At 52.6% G+C, this 27,947-nt stretch overlaps 1 protein-coding gene across 1 annotated transcript; it reads left to right on the forward strand.

Annotated features, from left to right (window-relative positions):
- Positions 1-617: 617 nt before the first annotated feature.
- On the forward strand, positions 618-27,947 carry LOC139177769 (secreted and transmembrane protein 1A-like). The gene is made up of 7 exons (XM_070774430.1): positions 618-735; positions 20,307-20,469; positions 25,226-25,376; positions 25,592-25,906; positions 26,491-26,523; positions 26,777-26,937; positions 27,652-27,947. Exons 2-6 carry the CDS (start codon positions 20,398-20,400, stop codon positions 26,896-26,898), a joined length of 693 nt encoding a protein of 230 aa, XP_070630531.1. The 5' UTR covers positions 618-735; positions 20,307-20,397; the 3' UTR covers positions 26,899-26,937; positions 27,652-27,947.

The following is a 27,947-nucleotide window of genomic DNA, read 5'->3' on the forward strand; positions in this document are numbered from 1 at the left end:
AAGGAGCCCCAGCCCAATGCCGGCCTGGCTCTCTTCAGAACCAAAACTAAGAGCCTGTCCTTGGAAACGCTGAGAACTCCCGACTCTGATCTGTCTGGCCTCTGTTTTCTGATCTGTGGAATCAGGATGCTGCATCCTCAGCGTCCATTGTTCTCCCCCGGCAGAGCCCTGTCTGGTGGGTTGGGAACATGTGGAAGCCATCCCCAGGCCAGCTCTGCTGCATCAGCAGCCCACAGAGCTGCTGTGAGTGTGCAGGTGTGTCATGTCTGTGAGTGCAGGTGTGCTGTGTCTAAGTGTGCATGCATGTGCCCCTGGTGTTAGGTGTGTCCCCAGGGCCCTTGGAGCAGGTACCATGGTTCCTGGATCCCTCGTGCCTCGGCCAGGTCTAGTGACTGCAAGTCAATAGAAGACCTGATTAATAACCACAGGACCTTGAGATGCAGAGGGCTGGACCCCAAAGGCAGGAACCACACACTTAGAGGACTGAGAACCAGATGTTGGCCAAGGCCACTTTTGGGAAGGATTTTCTGCTTATCTGTGATTTCCAAGGCTTCTAAAATGAACATGAAGTTCTGTGGAAATAAGAAAACACACAACTGTAACATTCTCAGCCAGTCTGTAGCCTATGTCCACAGTCTGGGTGAAGCAGAGACACGGAGAAGCATCAAGAAGGGCAGAGGGGCGACCCATCCAGCCTTCCCCTGCAGATGGAAACCCCAGGCCATGCAGAAGCCTGTGAGTGGGGTGGGGGTGTGTGGGTGCTATGTCTCTGTGCTGGGTTCGACAGCAAAGGGGCGGGGGGCGGTGTTAGGGATATGACAATGGAGGAAGGCTTGTTCAGGGTCAGAGGCTGGAGAGAAGGCCTCTGACTGACTTCTGATCTTGCCTGGACTATGTGCCTGCTGGCAAACACACAAATTGTTACCAGCAAGTCAAGGGGCACTTTGGATAAGAAAGGGAACGGGGCTTGGATTTTCTTGAGCCCCTGGAGTTCTGGCCAACTCCCTGGGGTCTGGAAAATCTCCTGACTCACAAGGTGCAACAAACAACAATGTAAAAGGTGAAGGAAAACCAGAGCTGCATTGTTGCACACCCACGGATGATGGTGTCAGCTGCACCCTGGGATTCCAAGCGGGAGCCTCCAAAACTGCAATTTGAAGTCTCACCTGCGAGATGCGGACCTTTTCCCAATTGGGACTCCGTATGGCTATTACCGAGGGACCTTCCAGCTCTGTTTAAGTCTGGATGTTGGTCGGCCCCATGTGGTGATGTATGTGCTGTTACTTTTCTCTATTGTTTCTATTTCTCTTCTTTTAAGGGCTGTATATTGAAATTAAGCCAAGTATTCTTCTAGTAAATGTTGAAATTGTTTATTGTGTGAAAAGTGGTTTCTTTTGTTAATGAATCCTTCGAACCAAAAAGAAAAGTAAAACTTCCAGCAAAATGTTGAGGAGGGGGGGTGGCTCCAAGGTCACCCAGACAGATGTGATGCGACACCATCCTTGAGGACTGTTTTACCTCTTTCTGTGACAATTGAGATTCTCTGCAATCTCAACAGACCGAGCTGGCAGCATAGGTGCCCACGAACACTCCCTGCAATGCTGGGAAAAGTGATACTGCGACAGGGGGTGATTTCCAAACTGGGTCCTGGGCCTCATCTTTGTACTAAGACTCCAAGAACAGTCATGCTTGTCTGGGGTTCATCCTGTGCCAGGCCGCACAGGACATGTGTGTGCTTACCACAGGGCATCCAACCCCGAGACAGTGGGAGGCCAGTGCCAAGAAACTTCAAACAGCCGAGTTCATGCCAGACTGGTGGGGCTCAGGGCCCCCACAGCTAGGTGTGGCCTCTCAGTGGACTCCAGCCTGGGTCAGGCCCCCTGAGAACTGGAGAAACAGAAGGTGCCGTGTCAGAGTCCAAGGCCCCGAATCCTCAGCCAAAGGTCACTCTCATGTGGAGAAACCTCTGCAGCCTGTTCAGGGTCTGGCGTTGACTGGTTCACACCCTGGGCATCTTGCCCTGAAAATGACAGTCTCTGCCCTAGCTTTTCAGTCGCCACCAGATAGATCCACGACTGAGTGTCGTTTCCACTTTGGCCCAGTCGCTTCATTCTTTCTGGAGCTGTTAGTAATTGCCCTCTGCTCGTCCTGCTTTTGCCCAGTATTATATTGGACACCTTCTGATCTGGGGGCGGGGTGGGGTGGGGTGCTCATCTGGTATCATATCTTTTGCCTTTGCATACTGTTCATGGGGTCCTCATGGCAAGAATACTGGGAGGAGTTTCCATTTCCTCCTCCATGGATCAATTTTGTCAGAACCCTTCACTATGTCCTGTCTCTTGTGTGGCCCCATGTGGCATGACTCACAGCTTCACTGAGTTACACAAGCCCCTTCACCACGACAGGGCTGGGATCTATGAAGGTGCTAAGAAGGTGTATGTGCCATAATCATGATGCTGGGGATTCTTAAATGTGGTTTCTCAAACCCCTCAGCAGAGGCAGTGGCTGGTGTGCACTCTTTTGGTGGATTTTGCTTCTTGGGATTAGGTGGCAATTCCTTTTCATTCTTTCCTGATTCTGCAGAAAGAGAAATTGTAGGAGCAAATCCTCGGAACACTCCAGCTTCTAGAAGCACAGTCTTCAGTACCCCGGCTCGTCTTTGCCACAGTAGAAAGGAGGGCACCATAGTGGTGACTCAGGAGTGAGCTGGGTAATCGGCCTGGTGGGTGGAGGTCACACCCTAAAACACAATCTCTTCCCATCCAAGCCTTTCGAACAGGCTGAGTAATGGGGCAGAGTTACATGCTTCCCTGTGGAGGGATGGGGCCTGCCTGGGTGGGAGGAAAAGTGCCTTGTGCCAGCCACCCCACGTACAGCCCTTGGTTAAAGCTGCAAATTCTGCCTCTTTTTGGAAAGTAAGACTGTGGATGTTGGACTCTCTGGACTTTTGGGCTAAAATGTACTCACATACTCAGAGCCAGACAACACAGGAATTCTCTGTCAGTTTAAATGCCATTCTCTCAGGAATCAAAGTTTAAAAGTCATTTATATCAATGGCTTGGGGAAATAGGATTTGTGGGTCATCGAAGATGTTCCCCTTTAGCAACAGTCTCATAATTAGGAAAAGCGCTAAGAAAGAAGCTTTTAAACCATGTACGTGGTCTCCAATCTAAGCTGCGGGCAAATGAGACAAGGAAGCACATTGCCCAGATGCTAGGAAACCCAAAGGGAGAGGACCAGGAATGCGGTACAGGAGGTAATAGAATCACTCACTAATTAAAGCCATTGCTGCCACCCGACACCCAGGCTTGGCTTCCAAGCCACTGCTGGAGGAAACAGGAGACAGAATAGAAATGGCAAAAAGGGGCCAGGCAAGCTGCTACCCTGATTCTGGTCACTTGTGTTTGAAGGAGGAGGAGGAACTTGCTGCTTTCCCAATAGGTTGCCAAGCTCCACATTTCTTCCCTGTGATCTTGACACTCCAATGTATCGTGATCCCAATGTATCCTGGTGGATCACGGTGGATTTTTTTAGACCCTCATGATAAGGCCTCCCTGTCTCTGGAAACCCTTCCACACCTGTGCCGTTGGCGCCCTCTGCAGGCTAGCTCAGTGACTTACAGGTTCATCATGCCCTCGCCCCGCGGGGGACAGGTGTGCTTTCCAGGCTCCCCTAAGGAAACTGGTCAAAGGAATGTCTCCAAATAAAACCTGGCAGGGAAAGTGCATCAGATGTCGGGTGGGTGAGTAGGAGGAGAAGAGAGAGATGAAGAAAGGTTGTGAGTTGATGGCCAGGGCAGGACGGTGGCAGCAGCCAGCCCGAGGAATCGCAGGAGACCTCACGGAGAGACCTCAGCCCAGACGACCCCTTTTCCCTGGCCAGCAGGTGGGGGCCCGTTCCTCCAGCTCTGGTTTCCTTTTGTGTGTGCTGAGGCTCCAGTATCTTCCATCCCTCCAACCACTGGGACTCAGAACTGAAATAGAAACCCAAATCTCACTTTTCCACCATGAGGACAGGTTAACCTGAAGCCCCTCAAAGGAAACACGAATCAGAAAGTCAGAAGGCTTTAGCTCTAATGAAAGAAAAATGTGAGTCCTCTGGGCGTCTCTGGCCTTGACTCGCCCAGTGCTGTGCTGTGGTCTGCCCTGACTGTGTGTCCTGCAGGGTGATAGAGAGAGCTCTGGCCACTGATCAGCCCTTGAAGCTGGGGGCCCCTCTCCCTCTGGGTTCCAGCCACAGGGGAAGGTTTTACCCCTGGGAGGGCTGGCCCTAGACCTACCTGTGGAGTGGGGTTGGACCCACCTGAAGCAAATCTTTGGCCACGAGGTTTGTGAGGTGTGGGCCAGCATGGGGCATGGCTCCTGGACACCTCCCCCCATGTGGTCCAGGAGCAGCAGCAGCTGGTGAGCAGCACACAGCATCGCCGCTGTCCAGACCTGAAGAACAAAGCCACATGTGACCAGGTGCTCCAGGGATGCACAGGCAGGAGACAGGTTGATCACAGCAGGCACGGTCCTGAGATCTGATGTGGTCTCCTGTGTGTTTTTGAGCGGTGGACTGCCCTCTCTTCTGCAGCAGTGCTTAATTCTAAAATTAAATTCTAAAGTTCTCCTGACAATTTTAACTCTAAACCTGTCATGGAGCTTTATTCATTGTCTGACTCCAGGATAGCAGGGATTGCTCCCAGCCCTGTGGCTCCATGGCATACACCATGTGAGCCTACGTGAGCCCGTGTTTGTGAGAGCGCCCGGTTGTGGGTCAAGTCGAGCCCGAGGGCAGTGGCCACCGTCATGGGCCAGGTGGGCTAACAGAAGTGCACGGTGAGCCCAGCAGGACAGCACTGGGTGCTTTGGGGCAACCTCCAGCCACACTGAGCTCCAAGGTCTAGTCACTCTGCAGAGCCTCAAAGCTATCTAAGTAAAGACTAAACAAAAGACAAAAAAGAAAAAGATACATGCAAGTTGTGCTGAAGTCTGTTTTGAGAAAAAGCTGTAGATCTGGGTTGGAAGAGACACGGGGCAAAAGTGACCCAGGCGCTCCCTATCTTCCGTGAACTGCCCTGCAACATGACAGCGACACGTGCAGCCAGGGCAGGCCCTGTAAGGTATAGTTCAGGCCAAGGCAGAAAAAGGAAAGACGACCTCAACAGACGTTCAGTTCAGGTCAGTTCAGTTGCTCAGTGGTGTCCGACTGTTTGCGACCCCATGAATCGCAGCACGCCAGGCCTCCCTGTCCATCACCAACTCCCGGAGTTCACTGAGACTCAGGTCCATTGAGTCAGTGATGCCATCCAGCCATCTCATCCTCTGTCATCCCTTTCTCCTCCTGCCCCCAATCCCTCCCAGCATCAGAGTGTTTTCCAATGAGTCAACTCTTCGCGTGAGGTGGCCAAAGTACTAGAGTTTCAGCTTTAGCATCATTCCTTCCAAAGAAATCCCATGGCTGATCTCCTTCAGAATGAACTGGTTGGATCTCCTTGCAGTCCAAGGGACTCTCAAGAGTCTTCTCCAACACCACAGTTCAAAAGCATCTATTTTTCGGTGCTCAGTCTTCTTCACAGTCCAGCTCGCACATCCATACATGACCACAGGAAAAACCATAGCCTTGACTAGATGGACCTTTGTTGGCAAAGTAATGTCTCTGCTTTTGAATATGCTATCTAGGTTGGTCGTAACTTTCCTTCCAAGGAGTAAGCGTCTTTTAATTTCATGGCTGCAGTCACCATCTGCAGTGATTTTGGAGCCCAAAAAATAAAGTCTGACACTGTTTCCACTGTTTCCACATCTATTTCCCATGAAGTGATGGGACCGGATGCCATGATCTTCGTTTTCTAAATGTTGAGCTTTAAGCCAACTTTTTCACTCTCCACTTTCACTTTCATCAAGAGGCTCTTAAATTCCTCTTCACTTTTTGCCATAAGGGTGGTGTCATCTGCATATTTGAGGTTATTGATATTTCTCCCAGCAATCTAGATTCCAGCTTGTGTTTCTTCCAGTCCAGCGTTTCTCATGATGTACTCTGCATATCAGTTAAATAAGCAGGGTGACAATATACAGCCTTGACGTACTCCTTGTCCTATTTGGAACCAGTCTGTTGTTCCATGTCCAGTTCTAACTGCTGCTTCCTGACCTGCATACAGATTTCTCAAGAGGCAAGTCAGGTGGTCTGGTATTCCCATCTCTTTCAGAATTTTCCACAGTCTGTTGTAATCCACACAGTCAAAGGCTTTGGCATAGTCAATAAAGCAGAAATAGATGTTTTTCTGGAACTCTCTTGCTTTTTCCATGATCCAGCAGATGTTGGAATTTGATCTCTGGTTCCTCTGCCTTTTCTAAAACCAGCTTGAACATTAGGAGGTTCATGGTTCACATATTGCTGAAGCCTGGCTTGGAGAATTTTGAGCATTACTTTACTAGCATGTGAGATGAGTGCAATTGTGCAGTAGTTTGAGCATTCTTTGGCATTGCCTTTCTTTGGGACTGGAATGAAAACTGACCTTTTCCAGTCCTGTGGCCACTGCTGAGTTTTCCAAACTTGCTGGCATATTGAGTGCAGCACTTTCACAGCATCAGGTTACCTTTATTCAGGCAAGGAGGGGCGACAGTCGGCCTAACGACCAGGCTGAGCTTGGAGAGGGATCAGGGAGGCTCTGTATTTATAGGGAGGTTTGTGGAGGTGATAAGGGAAACGGTAATCAGGCGGGATGTTTTGGGTAGTTTTTAGTTGAGATGGCATTGCAGTTGGGCAGGGGGTGATAAGTCTTTTGGGCAGGTGTAGGGGGTGGAAGGTTTCTGGACAGGGGGTGATAAGTCCCAGATAGATGCAACCAGCCTGGAGCATCAGGGCGGGACCTAAAGTTCTGTTTTGTTTTCTCTGAAGTTAGATGATTCAGCAAGGGCCTTTGAGACTCTTGTTTTCTTTTCTTGGCCCAAAAGATTCCTTCATTCCAGACCTGAAATCATTGTAAAAAAATGGGAAAAAGGGTGCCGTATCTCTCTGGCTACTTCTTGCTGGATTGGGGCAACGAGTTGGGTCTGGAATGGAGGATTGTCCTAGGGCCCAGGGTCTCCTTTTTCTGAGCTTGGGGTGAGGCTCTCGAGAAGAAGAATGGTGTTGACCTGATCTTGAGAGATGGCCCGAATGCATTCTTGGAGAAACCTTTGAAAGAGATTGAAGAAACAGGGTCCAAATAAGAGGAATAGAATGATAAGTACCAGTGGTCCCAGGAGGGAGCAACCAAGGAAACTGCTTTCAGGGACGGTAAAGGTTTTGTAACTCTTTTCTGCGGCGTTCAATTCTGTCTAAGTTCTTTGACTCTGCCCTGGACTACGCCCCAAATAGCACCACTCTTCTCCTAGGAAAAGGCAGGGCCCTCCCTTTTCTGCGGTGAGAAGGTCCAGGGCTCGCCTATTTTGAAGGGCCACAGAAGCTAATGAGTTAATTTGTCTTTGGATTGAAACGAAGGACTCCACTCCCTGCTCCATGTCTTCATTAAGTTCTTGGGACAGCTTGTAGTAGAATTGGGCAGAGGTTGAGCTGCCTCCAATCCGGTGCCTAGGGCTGCTGCTCTGCCAGTCCCAGTCAGGAGGGGGCTATGACGGCTCGTCTTTTCCTGTGGGAAAGTTCCCCTTATGCGGAGACTCTTGTTCTACCTCTTCTTCTTTGAGGAATGTTAGGCTCGGGGTCAGGAAGACCAAGATGCAAGGTCCAGGGGGGTCCAACAGGAGACACGAGTATGTGCAGGTCCCGCAGAGAGTGAGGATTCCCGGATGGTGCAATTGTTTGTGCTGTTCCAGAGAATCCAAGTGGAACAGAAGGAGGGAGCGGAGTTTGTAAGACCAGTGTAGTTGGGACTAGACTAGTTGATACAGGTTAGGTGTGAAGAGGCTGAGAGAAGGACATTGTCAGAGACTGGCCCAATGAGTTGTGTAGTTTTTTGTTGGGAAGGGGCGGTGTAGTTGCCCTGTAAAAGCCAGGTTGAAGGTAAAGGAATTGTTATGACGGTGAGGGAGACAGTGACATGCATATCTAAGACTGGGATGTGTGTTGTGTGTACGGAAGAATTGGAAGGAAGAGTTGAGAAGGCGGGTAAGGTGTTGGTTGCCAGAGGGAGGTTTTAGGACAGGCCGTAATTGGGAAAGGAAGTCTAGGCGTTTATAAGGCTCAGGAGTCGCCTGTACCTGGGAAATTATGTTCTTGATGACTTGTTCTTGTTTCTTTTCCCAATTTTGATCTAGTACCCCGCCCCCGACTGAGTATCCCCAGTGAGTAATGGGATAGAAACATATGTTTCTTCCATTTGGCTTATGGCAGGTACTAATGAAATTCCCTCTCTGTTGTACTTGAATAGTGAGTAGGGATTTGGACTTCCTGCCCCTGAGGTTCATGGTGCATGGTTTTGGAGCTGTATTATAACATGAGGAATGTACATAGGAATAAATGTCAGAGCAGGGGCAGGGAGTAGCCAGAAGGCTGGGGAGTGCAGCAAGGATGAGGAGCAGAGGAGTCATGGGCTGTTAGTTAGGCAGTGCAGAGGAAATAGCACCCTGGGAGTAGAACACAGCTAGCAACGTAGGCGATACCCACGGAAAGACGAAGGCTAGGTGGCCAGTCCTGAGGGAGACAGTTACCTGGCCTATAGCAAGGATTAAGCTTAAGAGTGCTGTTATAGTTAGAGACAGGGAGAGGCCAGTGAGGGCGAGGGGAAAGGCCCCAAGTTGGTGGTGGTTTGAGTCTGAGGAGGAACACTGTTTTTTAGGATGTAGAATGATGTAGAGAATGAGAGTAAAGAAATCAATTTCGTCTGGAGTCAGGTTGTAGGAGGATCCCTGGAGCCACAGTCGAGACACCAGTGTAGTCAGGTCTTTGGAGGAGGTTCCTGTCGGGGCGCTGGTCCAGAGGTCTTGAAGTAGTTGGGTCAGGAACAGTTGCAGGCTGAGAGTCCAGGTCATTCAGTGCCTTCTTGGATGGTGGACAGAGGTTGTCGCTGGGTGAATTTTAAGGAGGTGGGTCCTGTGAGGGAGACCCGATAGGTGTCATTTAAGGAGGGCAGCGCAGGATCGGAGGTGACCCATTTTAGGTGAGACAGGTGTACCCAGGAGGTGACCTCGAGTTTATCTGCAGTTGGGGTGAGGACGATGATTTTGAATGATCCCTGCCACTTTGGGGTTAGGTCACCCTGGGGATTATCAGACAGACAGACCGTGTCCCCAATTTGTAAAGGAGGCAGGAGGGCTTGGGGATCAGGGGCAGGCAAGAAGTGGTTGACGTATTTCCAGAGGCCATTGCGGAGTTCTGCCAGCAGAGAGGAGTGTAAGAAGCTTGGTATGGGAGGGGGTTCAGGGCTGCGTCCAGGAGGGAGCACGGGCCTCCACACATCACCTCAAAGGGGCTCAGCCCCAGGGGCTTTCTGGACAAAGCCCGTATTCAGAGGAGAACACTTGGCACAAGTTTAGTCCAATCCAGATGTACTTCGAGGGTTAGTTTGGTAAGGATTTCTTTGATTTTTCTATTCATCCTTTCTACCTTTCCTGAGGACTGGGGACAGTATGTAATGTGAAATTTCCAGGGTATCTGTAAGAATTGGACAAGTTGTTGGGTGACCTCGGATGTAAATTCCAGGCCGTTATCAGACTGTAGGGATGAAGGCAGGCCACACCTGGGGATAATTTTTGTGAGGGGGATTTGGGCCCCGGTGTGGGCTCTTGTGTTTGTGGTGGAAAATGCTTCTACCCACCCTGAAAAGGTGTCCACAAGGTCCAGGAGGTATCTGACTCTGGACCGGGGGCATATGAGTAAAGTCTATCTGCCAATCCTGTGTTGGGAGGCTGCCTCACATCTGATGGGTTGGAAAGGATGTCGGTTTAAGGTTGGAATTGGGGTTAGTACGTTGACATGTTTGACAGGAGCAGGTAAGGTTATCTAAATATTGTTGGTCAGCATTGGATATGGGGAAGTGGTTACGGAGGAACTGTCGGAGTGTCTTGGATGAGGGAGGAAAAAGTGAGTGTAGATAAGAGAGGATTTCTGTGGTGGAGGGAGGGTCGGGTGGAGTCAGAGCTAGGATGACGGGGGACTGGAGGGAAGGATGGGACAGGGCTGTCTCCTTTCCTTCTGGTCTGCAGCGTTGTTGTAGCGGATACGACACTTCCCTTTTGATGCCCCTACAGTGGAGGATGGCGGCTTTGTTTGGTAAGAGTGCTGCCTCTAGGAGTTTGTGGATCAGGTCTGAATTAATAATGGGGGGGTCCCTTTTGGGTTAGGAAACCTCTTTCCCTCCATATTAGGATGTTTGAGTGAAGTACGTTATAGGCATATTTGGAGTCTGTGTGGATGTTAACCCTTAGATTTTTAGCCAGAGTTAAAGCTCTGGTGGCTTCCCAGTTAAAGGCTTTCCTTTTGGCTCAGAGGATAAAGCGTCTGCGTGCAATGCAGGAGACCCAGGTTTGATCGCTGGGTTGGGAAGATCCCCTGGAGAAGGAAATGGCAACCCACTCCAGTATTCTTGCTTGGAGAATCCAATGGACAGAGGAGCCTGGCGGGCTACAGTCCACGGGGTCGCAAAGAGTCGGACAGGACTGAGCGACTTCACACACACACTCAAAGCTCTGGTGAGAGCTATCAGTTCTGCCTGTTGGGAGGTGGTGTGAGGTGGCAGAGGTGAAGCTTCAATTGTCTGGGTTAAGTGATTGTGACAAAGGTCCCCTGGATGATGGCGTATTCTGCTGCAAAGGGTGGGATTTTTGAGAGCTGCCATCAACGAACCAGTGTGGGGTGTCTGGGTCTAGGATGGGCTGATCTGTTAAATGTTGGAAGGGGTTTTGGGTAAGATCTACTGTTAGGCTGCAGCTATGTAGGAGGGAGTCTGTTGTAGAGGACGTGGGTAATAAGCTGGCGGGGTTAAGGGGAGAGCACGGGGAGAATGAGAGCTGAGGGTCGAGGAGGAAAGTATGTAGGACCTGTACCCTGGAAGGGGGAAGGGAGAGGAAAGCCGGATGTGATAGTAAGTCTCCGAAGGTGTGTGGAGAACAGACTGTTAAAGGGGCATGCCTAGAGGGTTTATTTGCTTCGGGTACGAGGGCTGCGATAGCAGCTATGGCCTGTATACTGGGAAGCCAGCCCTTGGTCACCATGTCAGCTGTTTTGATAGATAGGCTATGGGAGCCCAGGTGTCTCCGGCCCGCTGACACAGAAGTCACAGGGCCTGTCCTTGGTTGGAGTATACAAAGAGAAAGAATGGTCTGGTGTGATCTGGCAGGTGGAGAGTTGGCACTCGGAGGAGGCTCTGGGTGAGCTGGCAAAGAGGATTGGCCAGTGAGGAGGGGTTAAAAAGGGGCTCATCCGGACATCCTTTAGTTGCCTCACAGAGAGGCTTTGCAATGAGGGGGAAGTTAGGGATCCAGATACGGAAAAAGTTGAGGAGGCCGAGGGTAGACAGAAGCTCCCTTTTTGTTTTTGGAAGTGGACAGTTAATCAAGGCCTGGATTCTATCTGGGGGAATCGTTCTTTGTTGATGGGATATGGAGAGCCCCATGTAGGTGATGATGGTCTGGGCTATATGGGCCTTAGATTGGGATACCCGATAACCCCAGGATCCCAGGGCCCCAAGGAGTTTGGCAGTATGTTGGAGGCAGAGTTTTCGGGTTGGGCTACAAAGGAGGAGGTCATCTACATATTGCAGGAGATGACTCAGGGCTAGGTCGAGTGTCTGTAGGTCCTTTTGTAAAGCCTGTCCAAAAAAGTGGGGACTGTCTCTGAACCCCTGGGGGAGAACTGTCCATGTTAGTTGTTGGGAAATGTGAGTCTCGGGATCTTGCCAGGTGAAGGTGAAAAGGGGTTGGGAGAGGGGGTGGAGCAGGATGGTGAAAAAGGCGTCTTTGACATCTAATATCGTGAAGTGGGTTGCAGTCAGGGGTATGGCGGACAGAAGGGTATAAGGGTTAGGGACTACTGGGAATGTCGATGTGATGGCCTCAATGACTTTCACAGATCCTGGTTCAGGATCCTGGACCTGATCCTGGTCCCTTCCTTACTGCCAGAATAGGGGTGTTGTGTGGTGAATGGGTAGGAATTAGGATAGAGGCTTGAAGAAGACGGTCTACGATAGGCTTAAGTTCCTTGTGGGCCTCCGGGGTGAGAGAGTACTGTTGTTGGGTGATTATAGTCAAGGGGTCTTTTAGGGTAATGTGGACTGGGGGATGATGTTTGGCTATGGATGGGTGATCAGTGTCCCAGACTTGGGGGTCTGAGGTGGGTAGATCCAAGGGAAGGTCAGGGTGAGGGATAGGGACCGTCCAGGTGCCATCTGCATGCAGAATATAGAGACTGTATCGAGAGGGGTATGGTCATAAAGACTCCCAATTTGGATAACAAACCTCTCCCTAGGCGTGCCATCGGGCACTGAGGCATTATGAGGAATGAGTGTATAAGGGTCGATTTTCCAAATTGACAGAGTAATAAAGGGCTGATTTTTGGCCTTAGGGGAACTCCAGAGATCCCCTTGACTGTGAGTTCTGAGTCTTGAGTTGGGCCAGAGTAGGAAGTTAAGAGAGAGAAAGTAGCTCCAGTGTCTATTATAAAAGAGGTCTTTTTTCCAGCCACTACCCCATCTACCCTAAGTTCCGAGCTCATTTTTGAGACACGGGCCGGGAGGCTGGAACCTGGGCCCCATCATTGGAACAACTCTCGTAGGGTTGGGCTGGGGTTCTGGAGAGAAGTGGGGATTTCCCCAGAGTCGCCAGGGCATCCCTGCGGACACTCCATCTTCCAGTGTCCCCATTGGCCACAGGTTGGGCATGCTTTTGGGGGGGCCGTGGGTGTGGGCATGCCTTTGCCCAGTGTCCTGAACTCGTTGCATCGGAAGCAGGGTCCGGGGATGGGAGGTCTTAAATCCCGTTCTGGGATGACGTGGGCCAGGTTGATCTCTTTCCTTAATTGCTGCCGCCAAAAGGGCATATTTAGCTTTTCTCTCATGTTCCTTTTCTCTCTTAGCCTCCTCCTCTCTATTATTGAACACCTTGAAGCCTACTTCTAGAAGGTCTCTTTGGGGGGTCTCAGGGCCGTTTTCTAGTTGTCGAAGCTTGCGTCTGATGTCAGGGGCGGACTGGCTGATGAATTGAATGTGAAGGTAGAGTAAGCCAGCAGGGGTGGTGATATCTAGGTTGGTATACTTCTGGACTGCCTCTGTGAGGCGGGCCGAGAATAAGGCTGGATTTTCGTCTGCCCCTTGGGTGATTTCCCTGACTTTATCATAATTGACATGGATATGAGTATTTTCCTGCATCCCTTCTAGAATGCAGGTAATCATATGATTCTCCTGATACCTGGGTCACCGGGCTGGTAAGTCCAGTGGGGATCTAACGGAGGCACCGCCTCATCAGCACCTGGGCTCTCCCGATCTTGGTTATGTAAATGATCAGCATGGACTTTTGCTGCTTGCCAGATATGGTCTTTTTCATCAGGGGTGAGAGTGGCATTTAGGATATAATAGACGCCACTCCATGTGAGGTTATAGGCCTGGGAGAGTCTCAGGAATTCTTTCCTGGATCTGGTAGGATTTTCAGAAAACGATCCTAACTTTTCTTCTATCTGGCTCATATCTGACAATGAAAATGGCACGTGGACTCAGGTGGGGCCCTCTGGTCCTGCCACCTCTCTCAGGGGATTGTGTTGGGTACATGACCGTGTGACGGGGGTGGGGAGCAAGGGGGGAGGGGGGTCAGGGAGATGGGGTACTGGGGTTGAGGGGGAGTCAGGAGAGGTTTCCGGGCCAGTAGGAGAGTTGGATGTAGGGGAAGGAGAGTTGGCGGGTGGTGGGTAGAGAAGGGGCTCGGAAGGTCACGGTCTGCGGTTAGTTGAGGAAGAGCCCTTTTGCTTGGGAGACAAGGTGCACAGAAGGACTTCGTGGGTGGAGCAGACCTTGCATAGGGAGGGCCTGCTCCAAAGGGCCCAAAAGGCTTGGGCATATGGGACCTCCGACCACTTGCCATTCTGTTTAAGGAAGTCGGTGAGATTTTGAAGAATGTTCAAGTCAAATGTGCCGACTTCAGGCCAGCGGTCTTGATTGTCTAATTGGTATTGAGGCCAAGTCTGTGTACAGAGTTGTTTTAAATGGTTAGCTTTGAGTTTAGTGAGTGACAGTGGTTTGAGATTTTTGAGAACACAGGTCAGAGGGGAATCTTTTGGGACGGATTGGCCAGACCCCATAATTGAAAGGCAAGCAGAGGCTTCTATTGAGAGCTTGATTCTCACCCGGTAGTCACAATAGGAGTTATGAGAAGAGAGCTCTGTGTCGAGGTGGAGCGTCCCCCACTGTCGTCTACAGACTGCCCCTGGGCTGGGGGTCCCCGGGACCTGGAGAGGACTGAGTTCTAGGGCGCCTCCTGAACACCGTCCGGATCTTACCTTAATCTAGGGGCCGGCTTGAATGGAGTGTTGCATGTAGAGCAGGTGAATGGCAGGAGTTCCCTATTCCAGAGGTCATCAGAGAGAGAGAGAGAGAGGGAAAGGGGGTAGAGCCGAGGCCTGGGGGTACGCAAAGCACCAATAAAGCCTTAGGCCAAGGCTTGAACCCCTCACGAAGGCACTAGTGTCCCGGAGGGGAACTTGAGCTCTGGCAGAAAAGTGAGCTCGGAGGATGTTCGCCCTCCCGGATTCCTGGAAAAGGGAAAACATGAGAGTGAGGGAGAGTGAGAGGGAGTGAGACGAGTGCCTCGCCCCTTCCAGGTTTCGGCACCAAGAACGTAAGGTATAGTTCAGGCCGAGGCAGAGAGAGGAAAGACGAGCTCAACAGAAGTAGGTTACCTTCATTCAGGCAAGGAGGGGCGACAGTCGGCCTAAGCACCAGGCTGAGAGCCAGAGGGACCAGGGAGGCTCCATATTTATAGGGAGGTTTGTGGAAGCAATAAGGGAAACGTTAATCAGGCGGGATGTTTTGGGTATTCTTTAGTTGAGATGGCATTTGTAGTTGGGCAGGGGGTGATAAGTCTTCTGGGCAGGTGTAGGGGGTGGAAGGTCTCTGGACAGGGGGTGATAAGTCCCAGATAGATGCAACCGGCCTGGAGCATCAGGGCGGGACCTAAAGTTCTGTTTGTTTTCTCTGAAGTTAAATGATTCAGCAAGGGCCTTTGAGACTGTTGTTTTCTTTTCTAGGCCCAAAAGACTCCTTCAGGCCCAAGTGTGATTCTGACTACGACAGTGTCACCAGGTGGAGGGGCCTCTGGCTGCCTGGACCCCTGAATGACCGTGTGGCACAGGCCCCCTGCACAGGCTCCCAGGTTAGGACAGCTGCTGCTGCTGCTGCTAAGTCGCTTCAGTTGTGTCCAACTCTGTGCGACCCCATAGACGGCAGCCCTCCAGGCTCCCCCGTCCCTGGGATTCTCCAGGCAGGAACACAGGGTAGGGCTGGAGGCCCCTGTTTCCACGGATCCCCCACCGCAGACCATCACCAGGAGGCCCCTCTTCCAGCAGAGGGCACGGGCAGCTGAGAGGAGACCTGGTCAGGTGTATATGTGCCTGGGGGATCACCCGCATATGAGTCTCCCTCACCCTGAGCAGACCCTCAGACCAGGCCCCCCAGGCATGCTGACTCAGACCTGCCAACTTGGGGCCCAGTTCAGAATGGTATTCTGCCTCCCCCGACCAGCCCCGAGAGCAGCTGCCTAGGAGGCCTGTCCAGTTAGAGCCAGACATGAAACAATGGACTGGTTCCAAATTGGGAAAGGAGTACGTCAAGGCTATATATTGTCACCCTGCTTATTTAACTTATAAGTAGAGTACATAGAGCAAAATGCTGGGCTGGTTGAAGCACAAGCCGAAATCAAGATTGCCGGGAGAAATATCAATAATCTCAGATATGCAGATGATATCACCCTTATGGCAGAAAGCGAACAGGAACTAAAGAGCTTCTTGATGAAACTGAAAAAGAGAATGAAAAAGCTGGCTAAAAACACGACATACAAAAAACTAAGATCTTGCCTGCCTCCCAGACATCTCAGCTTTTCGGCAGGATAGCCCTCACAGGGACAAGGAGGCAGGAGGCTGGGCTGCTCCCCGGGCTGGTCATTCTGTCAAGGCCCCTGCCTAGTCCCTAGTCTGGCTCCTGAGACAGGATGACCTCCCGCTCCCGACAAATGCCTTCCCCACCCACCTCCCCTCCCCCTAGCAGAGTGCAAGCCAGACATGCAGGAGGGATGAGTATTCCAGGCCCAAGGCCACGTCATTGGTTCCAGGTCCACGTGTTCCTCTGTGTGTGTGAGTCGCTCAGTCATGTACAACTCTTAGTGACCCCATGGACTGTACCCTGCCAGGCTTTACTGCCCACGGAGTTCTCCAGGCAAGAATATTGGAGTGGGTTGCCATTCCCTCTTCCAGGGGTTCTTCCCGACCCAGGGATGGAAACTGAGTCTCCTACATTGCAGGCACATTCTTTACCATCTGAGCCACCAGGGAATCCCATCTGCTCCTTTAGTAGCAAACAATCTCCACATTCTTTTAGCCTCTGAATGCTTTTTTGAACCCTTTATCAGCTGAGCCAGTGAAAATCCAACAGCAAAATGGAAACTGGGTGGCTGATGCTCCATGCGCGAAAACGATGGAGTGAAGGAGTGTGGGGCCTCCATTCACATGCCACCAGTCAAGTCCCGAGATTTTGTGCCAAATGGCAACAAACCGGGTTTTGTGACTAGTGTGCATATTTTATGAAGCAGGTGGGACTCAGTGCTCTTCGAAAACCATACTCACCTCCTTAATTTAGCAGTCTGCCTCCAAAAGCTTCCCAGGTGACTCAGAGATAAAGAATCTGTCTACCCAGCAAGAGAGGCAAGTTTGGTCCCTGGGTGGAGAAGACCCCTGGAGAAGGGAATGGCAACATACTCCAGGATTCTGCCTGGGAAATCTCAGGGATGGAGGAGCCTGATGGTCTACCGTCCATGACATCGTAGAACAGTTGGACTCAACTCAGCAAATAAAAGAGCAGCAGCCACCTCCAAAGTGGGGAGGGGCTGGGGACCCGGCTCTGTAAACACGTGATCCTCCACCCCAGGGACACCCATGGCTGTTGAGCAACATTCATGGAGAACCAACTGTGCTCAGAATGGCTGACCTTCACACCATGGGAGAGCAGGGACCTCGTCAGAACAAAACACCCTTGTTTACTGACCCCTCGAAGAAGGGAACTGCACGCTCTCTCCCTCCCTCACCCCCACCCCAGGGGGCCCAGCCTCAGTGTGGACAGTCCCCTGGGGTTCCCATGAAGCCTGAACAGCCAGCTGGGCTCTGCTCTCAGCCTGTGGACTCCCCCTCAGGCTGACTCTGGCACATTCCGGAAGGTGGGGACCTGAACCTTCAGGTGTGTGCTGACCAGCTGACGCCCAGGCTTCTGGACCTGTCCCCTGGGCACCTGCCCTCAGCCTCCTGCTCACAGCCCTCCTCGGGGCCTCTTGTGGGAAAACACCCTGTTTTAAACTTTGACCTTCAGTCACTCTCAGACCTGGTGGCCTCTGGCCTGTATATTCTAGCCCTGGGCCTGGAAGCCTCTACCAGGAGAGGAGGTCAGAATTCAAATGAGGATGCAGAGGAAGTAAGCACTGCCCCAGGGTTGGGGTGAGGAGTGGGAGGACAGGAGGGGCATCAGTGCTCCTGGAGTGTCCTGGCGCTGAGGGCCAATCTTCTCAGGCCAGGAGGGCGGGAAGACCCTTGAACCTTCTGACACCTACTCAAGGCTGAGTGAGCCTCTGAACAGGGTGGCTTTGGGGGAGTGTTTTGGGTAGATGAAGTTGACTAAAAGAAAACCACACAGTGAGAGAGCTATGATGGAGTGAGAGAATCCGTCCCAAGAGATGGGGGAGGCCAGTTCGTGGGGCTTCTGGCCAGGAGTACAGGTGGGCTTTCCTGGTGCTCTAGTGGTAAAGAACCCGCCTACCAATGCAGGAACCGTAAGAGACCTGGGTTGGATCTCTGGGTTAGCAAGATCCCCTGAGGAGGGCATGGCAACCCACCCCAGAATTCTTGCCTGGAGAATCCCATGGACAGAGGAGCCTGGCGGGGTACAGGCCATAGGGTCACAGAGTCGGAGACGACTGAAATGACTTGGCACGTACAGATGGTCAAGGATACTTCTGGGTGAAGGTGACTCTACTGCTTGCCACAGAGAACAGATATATCACAGGATAAGGGTGAGGGTGCTTTTCTTTTTGTGGAAAACGCAAGCAGCTGGGGTCAGTGAAATTCTTCCTGAGTCACACATCTAATCATCTGAGGGGCTGCTTGTCCAGATACACAGAGTCCGTTAACGTCTCTAATTCCTGTCTGAGCACAGAAGTACACTGTGAGTCCACGGCTGCAGCAGATCAACCTTTGCAGAACAGGACAGTGAGCAAGACACTCTGTGCTCCTCTTTTGTGTGCAGGGTCAAGCCCAGCAGGCTGTAGCCCTTAGCTGAGTCACTCAGGGATGGCCCCTCGGCCTTGGTGACCATCTAGGAGCCCCTGGGAACTCCCCCTCTTCTCCAGATGGTCTTGGGGTGACCTACCACCCAGGAAAGGCAGCATGGTGGTACCAGGGTCCCACAGCCCTCCCCTGGGAAAGGCCAGGGATGGGTCAGAAGGGGGAGATGATGGCCTTCAAAGGACCCAGGGTTTTGCACTTAGAGCCCGTGGGCATTTCAGCCTGGCCCCAGCCCTTCCACCCACCACCCCGGGGCCTTGGGGAAGCCCGAGATAGCCAAGGAGGGATCATTCTACTGTCCCTTCTCCTCCCATCAACTCTGCTCTCTCTAACCCCCCCAAAATTGCTGTTTATTCTTAAAGAACACAGTATTCTCTGATTACTTGAGCACAGGACTGTTGTAGAAATTCTGCAGGAAAAAAAGTTGAAGAAACTGTAAAAACCTATAGTTCCCATACTCAGACGTACTTCCTGATGATATTTTATGTTCGTCTAGCTCTTCTGGAAGTATATGTTTCTATGGATTCAAAGGAAGGGGCTTCCCAGGTGGCAGCAGTCATAAAGAACCTGCCTGCCAAATCAGGAGCTATAAGCACATGCAGGCTCGATCCCCAGATCGGGACGATCTCCTGGAGGATCGCATCGCAGCTCACTTCAGAATTCTTGCCTGGGAAATCCCATGGACAGAGGAGCCTGGCGGGCTGCACGTCAGTGGGTCCCAAAGAGTCAGAGGCCATTGAGTTAGCATGCAGGCAGGTGTGCATTCAAAGGGAAATTGGGACGATGCTGTCTGCACAGTTGAGGGTTTAGGCTGCCTGATTCTGCTGATGCCCCGACAGTACTGTCAGGCATGCCCAGCCTCACCACAGCCCCTCAGTCCACACCAGACACGTCCACACACAGGAGCTGTGTAATGAACCTGTAACTGATGCAGCTGCGGTCACAGGAGCGCCCCAACCAGATCCTCTGCTTCCCCGCAGACCCTCAGGTGGTCCCAGGAGCACTGGCTTCTCCAGGCTCAGCAGCACTTCCAGGACCAGGGCGTCTCTCTGCCACACGACAGACCCCAGGGACCCTCCCCCTTGATGATCATTTCAAGCAGCCCCTGGAGAAGGTCTTTCCCAGCTCCTGCCTCCCCAGGAACAGCTGAGGAGTCTCCCTCTGTTCGCAGTGCTCTTTCTGAGATGCCTCTCAGAAACTCCTGTGGAGGGAAGGTGTCTCCGGGGATCAGAAGGAGCATCATCTCGGGCCCTGGCCTGCCCTCTCTTTGGTCTGGGGTTAGAGTCTTCCCAGAAGAGCATCCTGATTCTCGGGTAACTCTGGGAATGGAGGCAGAAAGTTGAAAGGAGAGAGCACTCTGTGAAGGTTCCTCCACCACCTTCTCTGGTGGTCACGCAGGGTGACTGGGGCAAGACAGAGCCAGAAGCCGGGGCATGTGGGCCACTCTGAGGCTCAGTGGGATGAAGGGAAGCCTTTTTGAAGGGCTCTAACTTTTATGTATGTTTTTGTTACTGCATGTCCCTCCCGGGCCCGCTGGTCCAGGGACTTCCGGGGCAAAGTATTGGAGTTTCAGCTTCAACATCAGTCCCTCCAATGAACACCCAGGAATGATCTTTAGGATGGACCGGTTGGATCTCCTTGACGTCCAAGGGACTTTCAAGAGTCTTCTCCAACACCACAGTTCAAAAGTATCAATTCTTCTGCACTCAGCTTGCTTTATAGTCCAACTCTCACATCCATACATGACTACTGGAAAAACCATAGCGTTGACTAGTCAGACCTTTCTTGGCAAAGTAATGTCTCTGCTTTTATGCGAAACTCGAGTGACTTCCCATAACTTGAGGTTTCCTTCCTGAATACAGGACCTGGGTATCAGACCTGAAGTGCATGGATTCTGAATCCTTCCCGCCTCCTCCTTTCCTGGCTCCGCCCTGGAATCATCATTTGGGTTGAATGCAGCAGCTCAGATCTGCACACAGACAGGCTGCAGCTACACGCGTGGAGGAGCCGGTTACCAGGTTGCAGGTGAGAGATGGAGCGGTGGTGGCTGGGGCTCCTGGTGTAGGATCGCACTCAAATAGGAGCTGGGTTGATGGAGATGGGGCGCTGGGCTCTCAGGCCCTGCGCTCTGCATCTCCACTGAAGGAGGGATAAAGACAAAGGCTTCCTGACCTGGTGGGCAACTGTGTCTCTGAGGGGCCGCTCCAGGCTTGACTCTGCCCTTGTCGGGAGGGGCAGAGAGTTGACATCTCGAGCTCCCGGAGGTCCACACATACGCACAAAACCTGCGTCCCGGACCGCACCTGGGAACACCGGGACACCTGCTGTCCCGACCACATCTGGCGTGAAACACTTTCATGTCCAGGCCAACACTGCGACTCTCATACTTGTGCACACACACTCACTTTCATGTACATACACACTTGTGTGCACTGACAAGGGGCACACACACACTCAGTCCATTCACTCACAAACACTCATTAAAACAGAGGAAACCTGGAGAGGGGCACTCCACTGACTCGTTCTATGCTCTCCTTTCATTTTTGGTTAAGCTGCAGCAGCAATCTAAATTCAATTCACCTCCCACTACTGGTGAATGATCTGCAATTTGAAAGCCAATTTCCACTCCCAGTGCCTGGGGAGCCAGAGCCCCTGGGAGGCCCTCATTTCCTGGGACTAAATAGTAAAGGCGATGGGGAGCTACAGGCCCCCACCCGCCCGTGGAGGGTGCAACCAGCAGGTGCAAGGAGGGGGAGGATTCTCAGAGGAAGTGCCTTGTGAAAGAGAGTGAGAAGTGCCCCAGCTGATGGGCTGGCAGGTACTGATGGCCCATGAGAGCAGCAATGGTTTACAGACTCAGCCCCCAGGCCTGGAGGAACTTATTACTGCCCGGTAGGGATCCCTCCAGAGAAGGCAATGACAACCCAGCCCAGTAATCTTGCCTGGAAAATCCCATGGACAGAGGAGGCTGGTGGGCTGCAGTTCATGGGGCCTCACAGAGTCGGAGATGACTGAGCAACTTCACTTTCAATTTTCACTTTCATGCATTGGAGAAGGTAATGGCAACCCACTCCAGTGTTCTTGCCTGGAAAATCCCAGGGATGGGGGAGCCTGGTGGGTTGCCATTTATGGGGTCGAACAGAGTCGGACACGACTAAAGCACCATAGCAGCAGCAGCAGCAGCAGTACCAGGGACCCTTCCTTCTGGCCATAGCAGCAGGGACGGGACACAGCAAAGGCCCCCCAGACTGGGGCATCCCTTCCCTCTGAGCCAGAGTTGGGGCTCCGTTTCAACTGTCTTCTGAAGGTGGTTGGTCACCTCCCTCCACACTGTTGGTGAAAGGCCTACCTGGACAGCAGGGTGCTCACCCTTCCATGTAAATATCCAGGTACATACACGTTACCACTGACCCTTTGCGTGGAAAACCTGGTCCAGCTTCTCCTAGGTGCTGCAGGAATGGAGATCCCTGCTGACTGAGAACCCCTGTGCCCCTGGTCAGCTGATAAGCCTGGAGCCACATACCTGCTGCCTCAGTTTCCCCAAGGTCCTGTGGCAGGACAAAGTGCTGGCAATGGCATGCACTTTCCAAGGTGTTCCACTGACTCCCAAATGTGATCAGGTCCCCAGTGACAGCACAAACCCCAGCTGTGTGCCCCAGCTTAATACATGGAGATACCAGCAGCTGTGACAGTCATCTGAGAGAATGATGAATTGTTGCCTCACTTTCCCAACTCCAGAAACCTCAGGGCCCCTCCAGCTCTTGCCCCATGCATGCAGTTTTCCTGTACCACCCCTGACCCTCTGCCTTCTCATCCCTCTCTTCCCCTGTTCTGCCCTGGCCTCTCTCTCTCCCTTTTTCCTGTCCTTTGCAGCATCAGAGACAAGAGGAGGGACTCAGGCAGAGGAGTGGAAATGCCAAACGTAAAAACCCATCTGAATTTCAGATAACGAATCACTTTGAAATGTAAATATGTGGCAAATATTGCATAAAATATACCTATATTTAAAAATAAGACAGCAGTGGAACCCCAGACTGATAAGGCCAGCCAAGGTGCCTGAGGACACGGGGAGCTCCTCCCATCCCCAGTCCAGCTCCTCCAGCCCAGACCAGCTCCCCCCATCCCCATTCCAGCTCATCCATCCTCAGACCAGCCCCTCCATCCTAGTCCAACTCCTCGACCCTCAGACCAGAAGCTCCTTCCCAGTCCAGTTCATCCATCCCCGGTCCAGCTCTTTGCAGACACCGCTTCTGCACTCTATAAGGTGGAAAAGCCTGTGTCTCCATTGTACAGATTTGGTTTAGTTGAGACTGGTCTATGGTTTCAAGGGTCTACCCCAACCTGGAGTTCTTCCCAGATCCTAGGCTGTATCATCTGACAATGAGGAGCCAGGCCCAAGGTGGTTGGAGTTTGGGGGCAGAGACTGGTGGGAAGGGACCCTGGCATCCTTGTCCAGATTCTGGAACCCTCCAGAGCCCTTCCCGGTAAGAATCTCAGGGAGCTCATGAAGTTGGACTGAGAGGTTCGTGTGTGAGGGCAGAGCCCCGCCATGGCCAGGGGAAGGCTCAGGGAAGACTGGAGGTTTGGGGGCAGCAGAAAGAACAGCAGGGAGTCCCCACGGGTGCCCGTCTGGGAGCCCACACTTTCAGCAACCTTGGATAACATGACAGAAGATGGCCAGCGGTCACCTGTGCACAGGCCATACTCCCTCTGAAGGAGTCCAAGTGGTGGTAGAAAGTCTGTGAGTGTTAGCACAGCTGCAGGGAAATATCCTTCCTTGTTTCTTCCAGCTTCTGGCGGCTCTGGTGTCCCTTGGCTTGTGGCCACATCCCTCCAGTCTGTGCCTCTGTCAGCTCCGGGCCTCTCCCTTGTCTGTTTCTGACAAATTTCTCTCTTTTTACAAGAAAGCCAGACACATTACATTGGGGCCCACACTGCTCTAATACAACTTCCTCTTTATTTATGGCTGCAAAGGCTCTATTTCCAAGTAAGATCACCTTCACAGATTCTGGGTGGGCATGTGTTTTGGGGCCACCTTTCACCCTTCCCTGATGGATCAGTGGTAAAGAAAGTGCCTGCCAATGCGGTAGAGGTGAGTTTGATCCCTGAGTTGGGAAGATCCCCTAGAGACGGAAATGGCAACCTACTCCAATATTCTTGCAAGGGAATTCCCATGGACAGCAGAGCCTGGTGGGCTCCAGTACATGGGGTTGCAAAGAGTCAGACACGGCTTAGTGACTAAAGAGCAGCATTCACCCTTGTACATACAGTACAGAGGGCGAGAAGAGAGAGACAGTAGTGGGCTGTCTAACCTGATTCCACGTATGTAAAATCACATACATGTGTGTGCACAGAACTCGTGTCACTCAGGTGACGTCTTTCTTCCTCAACTACAAATGTACTTATGTGAGAAAAGAAGGCTGTCCTTCTGACGGTAAATTAGGAATAGAAGCAAGTTTAGAAAATCAAGGGAAGCCAGAGACAGCAGCACTGTCACAGGGGTCTGGGGGCTGAGACTGTCCCTCACCATGTCATTCTCCTTGTTTGACCCAGAGTCTCCTGGAGTCAGGACTGGGGCTGGTCACCAAAAGGCCTCAGCTCCTGGAAGCGATTACATCCACACTTTCCTTTGCTCCTAGCCCTTCTGCCCAGTACCCAGCAAAGTGGAAAAGGAAAATCAGACACTGAATTCAAAACCAAAGGGTACCAAGTCCATGACATTCTGGAAAAGGCAAAACTCTGGACACAGTAAAAAGATCGATGGTTGTCAGGAGTTGGGAGGAAGGATGGATGAATGGATAGAACACAGAGGATTTTCGGGCAGTGAAGCAACTTTTTGTTGTTGTTCAGTCGCTAAGTCACATCCCATTCTTTGTAACTCCATGGATTGTAACCCGCCAGGCTCCTCTGTCCTCCACTATCTCCTGACTTTGCTCAAATTCATGTCCATGGAGTTGATGATACTATCTAACCATCTCATCCTCTGTGTAGTACCTAATGGTAGCTACCTGTCATTATGAAAAGTGAAAGTGTTAGTCACTCAGTCGTGTCTGAGTCTGTCCATGGAATTCCCCAGGAAAGGCTACTGGAGTTGGTTGCCATTTCCTACTTCAGAGGATTTCCCTGACCCAGGATTGAACCCTCATCTCTTGTGTCTCCTGCATCGGCAGGCAGATTCTTTACCACTGTGCCGTCTGGGAAGCCCAAATGTCAGTTTTACTGGATACCAAAGCCCGAGATGAGCATTTGTTTCAGAGGATGTGAAAGTTCAGCTTTCCGGACTGTAACTCACGAGTTCCACAGGAAGACTCTTGTTGTTGATAAAAGCAAATCTGGAGAGTGGACCAAATGTCCCCAAATGCCAGTCCTCAGAATGCAAGAGTGGAAGAGGGGCTGGGAGCATCCAAGGTGGTCCTAGGCTGGTGTCAGGTTCAAGTGGCCACACGAGATTCTGTGTGTCACGACCGTCTCTACAGAACACATGGCTCAGGGAGTTTTGCATGTTTTATATAAAATTCAAGATAACCCCAGCAATATAAAGGGACTTGTGTGCCAGGGACTTGTTTCCTGTCTTATCTGTGTTTCTCATCTGTCTGACATTGGTCACTGTCTGACAGTGGTCCCACTGCAGAGATTATAAAGGTGTCGAGAAGGGTCATGACACAGTTGGGTCAGGGAGGAGCTTGGGGACCCTCACCCACCCTGGACAGGGTGCAGCCCCTCTCACTGGCTTCCCAAGGAGCCTAAGGGAACTCTGACTCATCAGCTTTCCGTCCTTCAGGGAGTGTTCCAGAAACCAGTAAGGAGGACGAGGGACCCCTTAAAACTCATCCACGTCCTGCTGGCCATGCTGACGTCAGCATCCACTCTCCTCACTCCCAGGATGTTCTGGGTCCTCTTGTTGGCGGCCTTCAGGAGTGCTCAGAGTGGAAGTAAGTGGCATGGTCCCAAATGTGCCTGCAGGGGAAGGAAGGGAGGGGGAGAGGGGGCGGGGAATGCAGCAGGGGCAAGATGGGTGTGGGAGGAGAGACCTAGATCAGGCCAGGAGGGGCCCAGGCTCCAGGTAGTGCCAGTGACCCCAGGAAGGGCAGTCACTGGATGGCCTGAGGTCCAGCCATGACCCACATGTGTGACTTTCCCCCCACAGCCTGGGACAACCCCAACTGCACCAAGGGTGAGGTTTCTGTGTTGAGGGGCAAGCCAGCCATGATGAGCTGCCGCATCTCCAATGCCTTCTCCCAGATCAACGTCTCCCTGAAAGTGAACCCCAGGGCACCCTGGAAGCTCATCTGCAGTGTAAAGCCCCCAGGAGACTTCTGCCAGGATGGATGGGGTCTCTGGGTTTGGCAGAGCGAGGCGTACCTAATAACTGATAAAGCCCAGGACACCCAGTCAGGGCTGTACAAGTGGACTCTGCAGGGACGCCAGATAAATACCAAAATCACCACACTGACCATCGTAGGTGAGCAGGGCGGGGGGGCGGGGTATTGACCCCAAGAGCTTCTCTTTTTGGTGGGCAGGAGTGCAGAGCAGCTAGGGAGGAGTGACTCCTGCCCACCTGAGGTGCCCAGAGCCACGGAGATGAGGCCTGAAGAGGACTTCCACCCTGCCCCACCCACGCCGTGGCTGTGCCCTCTCTGAGCTTCTCTGGGCAGCCTGGCACATGTGCCTGCTCACTGTCCCCCTGTGCTCAGGGAGCTGGCACCTCCCTCCCTAAACACCGCCTATCCCCCCACCCCCACCCCTTGCTGTGCTGCAAACTCCCCAAGTCACTGTCGCTCCCTCTCCCTCTTCGACTGTTCATACGCAGTCAGAGTCACCCTGAGCGCTGGGGACAGGAAGCAGGGATCCAGCTTTGCCCCGAACAAGGAACAGTGGGAGGGGCTGAGAGGCACCCCTCAGCCTAGCCGGGCCCTGTGCGGGGAACCCAGTGAGGCCTTCATGAACTCCTGTATCCAGGGCTCATCTGACACCTGGGGTGGAGGGGCTGTGTCAGGGCAGGCCCTGGTCAGGCCCCCACCAACCTGCCCTGTTTCTCTTTGGCAGACCCGCATTACCTGCCTCTCACACCTCCCACAGGTAGGTGTTCCTATCTTCATCCTGGGCTACAGGAAGGGAGTCCCCAGAAAGCCCCCTCGGGTCTTCCCTCCGCAGACACCCTCACCCTCTGTGCCTGGAGCCCTGCCCATCCCACGCACCCATCCCCCTGCCATTCTCCCACCCATGGGCTTCCCAATCACAGGCGATGTCCCCCTCCAGGGTGCCCCCAAGGTGGTGGGGGCTCCTGCACAGGTGAACAAAGGAGGGAGGGCCTGCCCACCCTTTATCGCAGGTCAGCAGAGGAGCACACCCCGTTCCGATCATAATCCTGAACACACTGAGCGAGATGCTGGTAATCTTCCCCATCCTTGCCTCGTCGTCCTCCTCAGCCTGCTGATCTGCACACTGGCCTAGTGCCGAAGTTGTGGCTCCCTGAACTTCAAGCTCCAGAAGGTATTGGCCGCTGAGCCTGGTCTGTTGGCTGGGGAAGGTTGGGGTCATCTCGGACCAGGCATAGACACTCTACCCATGGTCTCGTACCCACTGAGACTAGTGAGACAGTGGGGAGCATTTGAGGTCCCAGACAGCCAGAATCCCTGCCCAAGAGGACCCCAGCCAGCAAATGCAGTCCTAGTCCCAGAACGCAGATGCCCCACCAGAGACAGGCCACGGAGTCCACACCACCCCTAGGACCCCCTAGGGGATGGCATGGGGGCTTCCTGCTTCTTCCAGGAGACCTAGATGTGTGGGTGGGGGATGTTCCCACAGGATGACTTGTAGGCAAAGGTGTCTTGTGTGGTTCTCACCCCCCCATCCTCCCCACTTCCCCAAGTAAGGAGGCTCTGAGCCTGGGGTTGGGAGCTGAGTGCACCGTGCACACTGGACTCTGCAGAGGGGACGTGCGGGGAAGAGCAGCTGAGGACTAGGAAGCTTGGCCACTTCCTGGCGTCTTCCTGATGGACATGCCAGGGAGGGCTCCTTAGCAGGTTCTGGGGCCCAAAGTGCAAAAATCTCACGTTCCATAGCACTTGACCTAATGGGACCCTCCCCTCCTCCACCCCACCCAGGCCTGGGCTCCTCCCCAGGCAGGAGTGCCACGCTTCGGTCACCTGGGAGATGCCCCAGTCTGGGGTCCTCAGCTGATCATGGACACCCTCTTGTCTTTAGAACATGAATAAGAACCAGTTTGAGGGACGTTCCAGGAAGCACCTGTGGAACCAAAATGAGGATATCAGTGGCCTGAGATGATGCATGAAGCCTCCTCCACCACCGCCACAGGGTAGAGCAGCCCCTCTGGATGGGAGGCTGGACAGGTGGCTGCTGGTGGAATCTCTGTCCAACCTCCCTGGTCTCCCCCAGCCCTGGGGCTCCCCGCTCTGCCACCTGCCCCACGTGCTGCCCCTTCCTGTTCCCAAACCGCATCCCAAACCATATATGCCAGATGTGTCTACAAGCAAAGCTGT

The sequence above is a fragment of the Bos indicus genome, chromosome 19, assembly GCF_029378745.1.
Source record: "Bos indicus isolate NIAB-ARS_2022 breed Sahiwal x Tharparkar chromosome 19, NIAB-ARS_B.indTharparkar_mat_pri_1.0, whole genome shotgun sequence".
Taxonomy (NCBI): Eukaryota; Metazoa; Chordata; class Mammalia; order Artiodactyla; family Bovidae; genus Bos; species Bos indicus.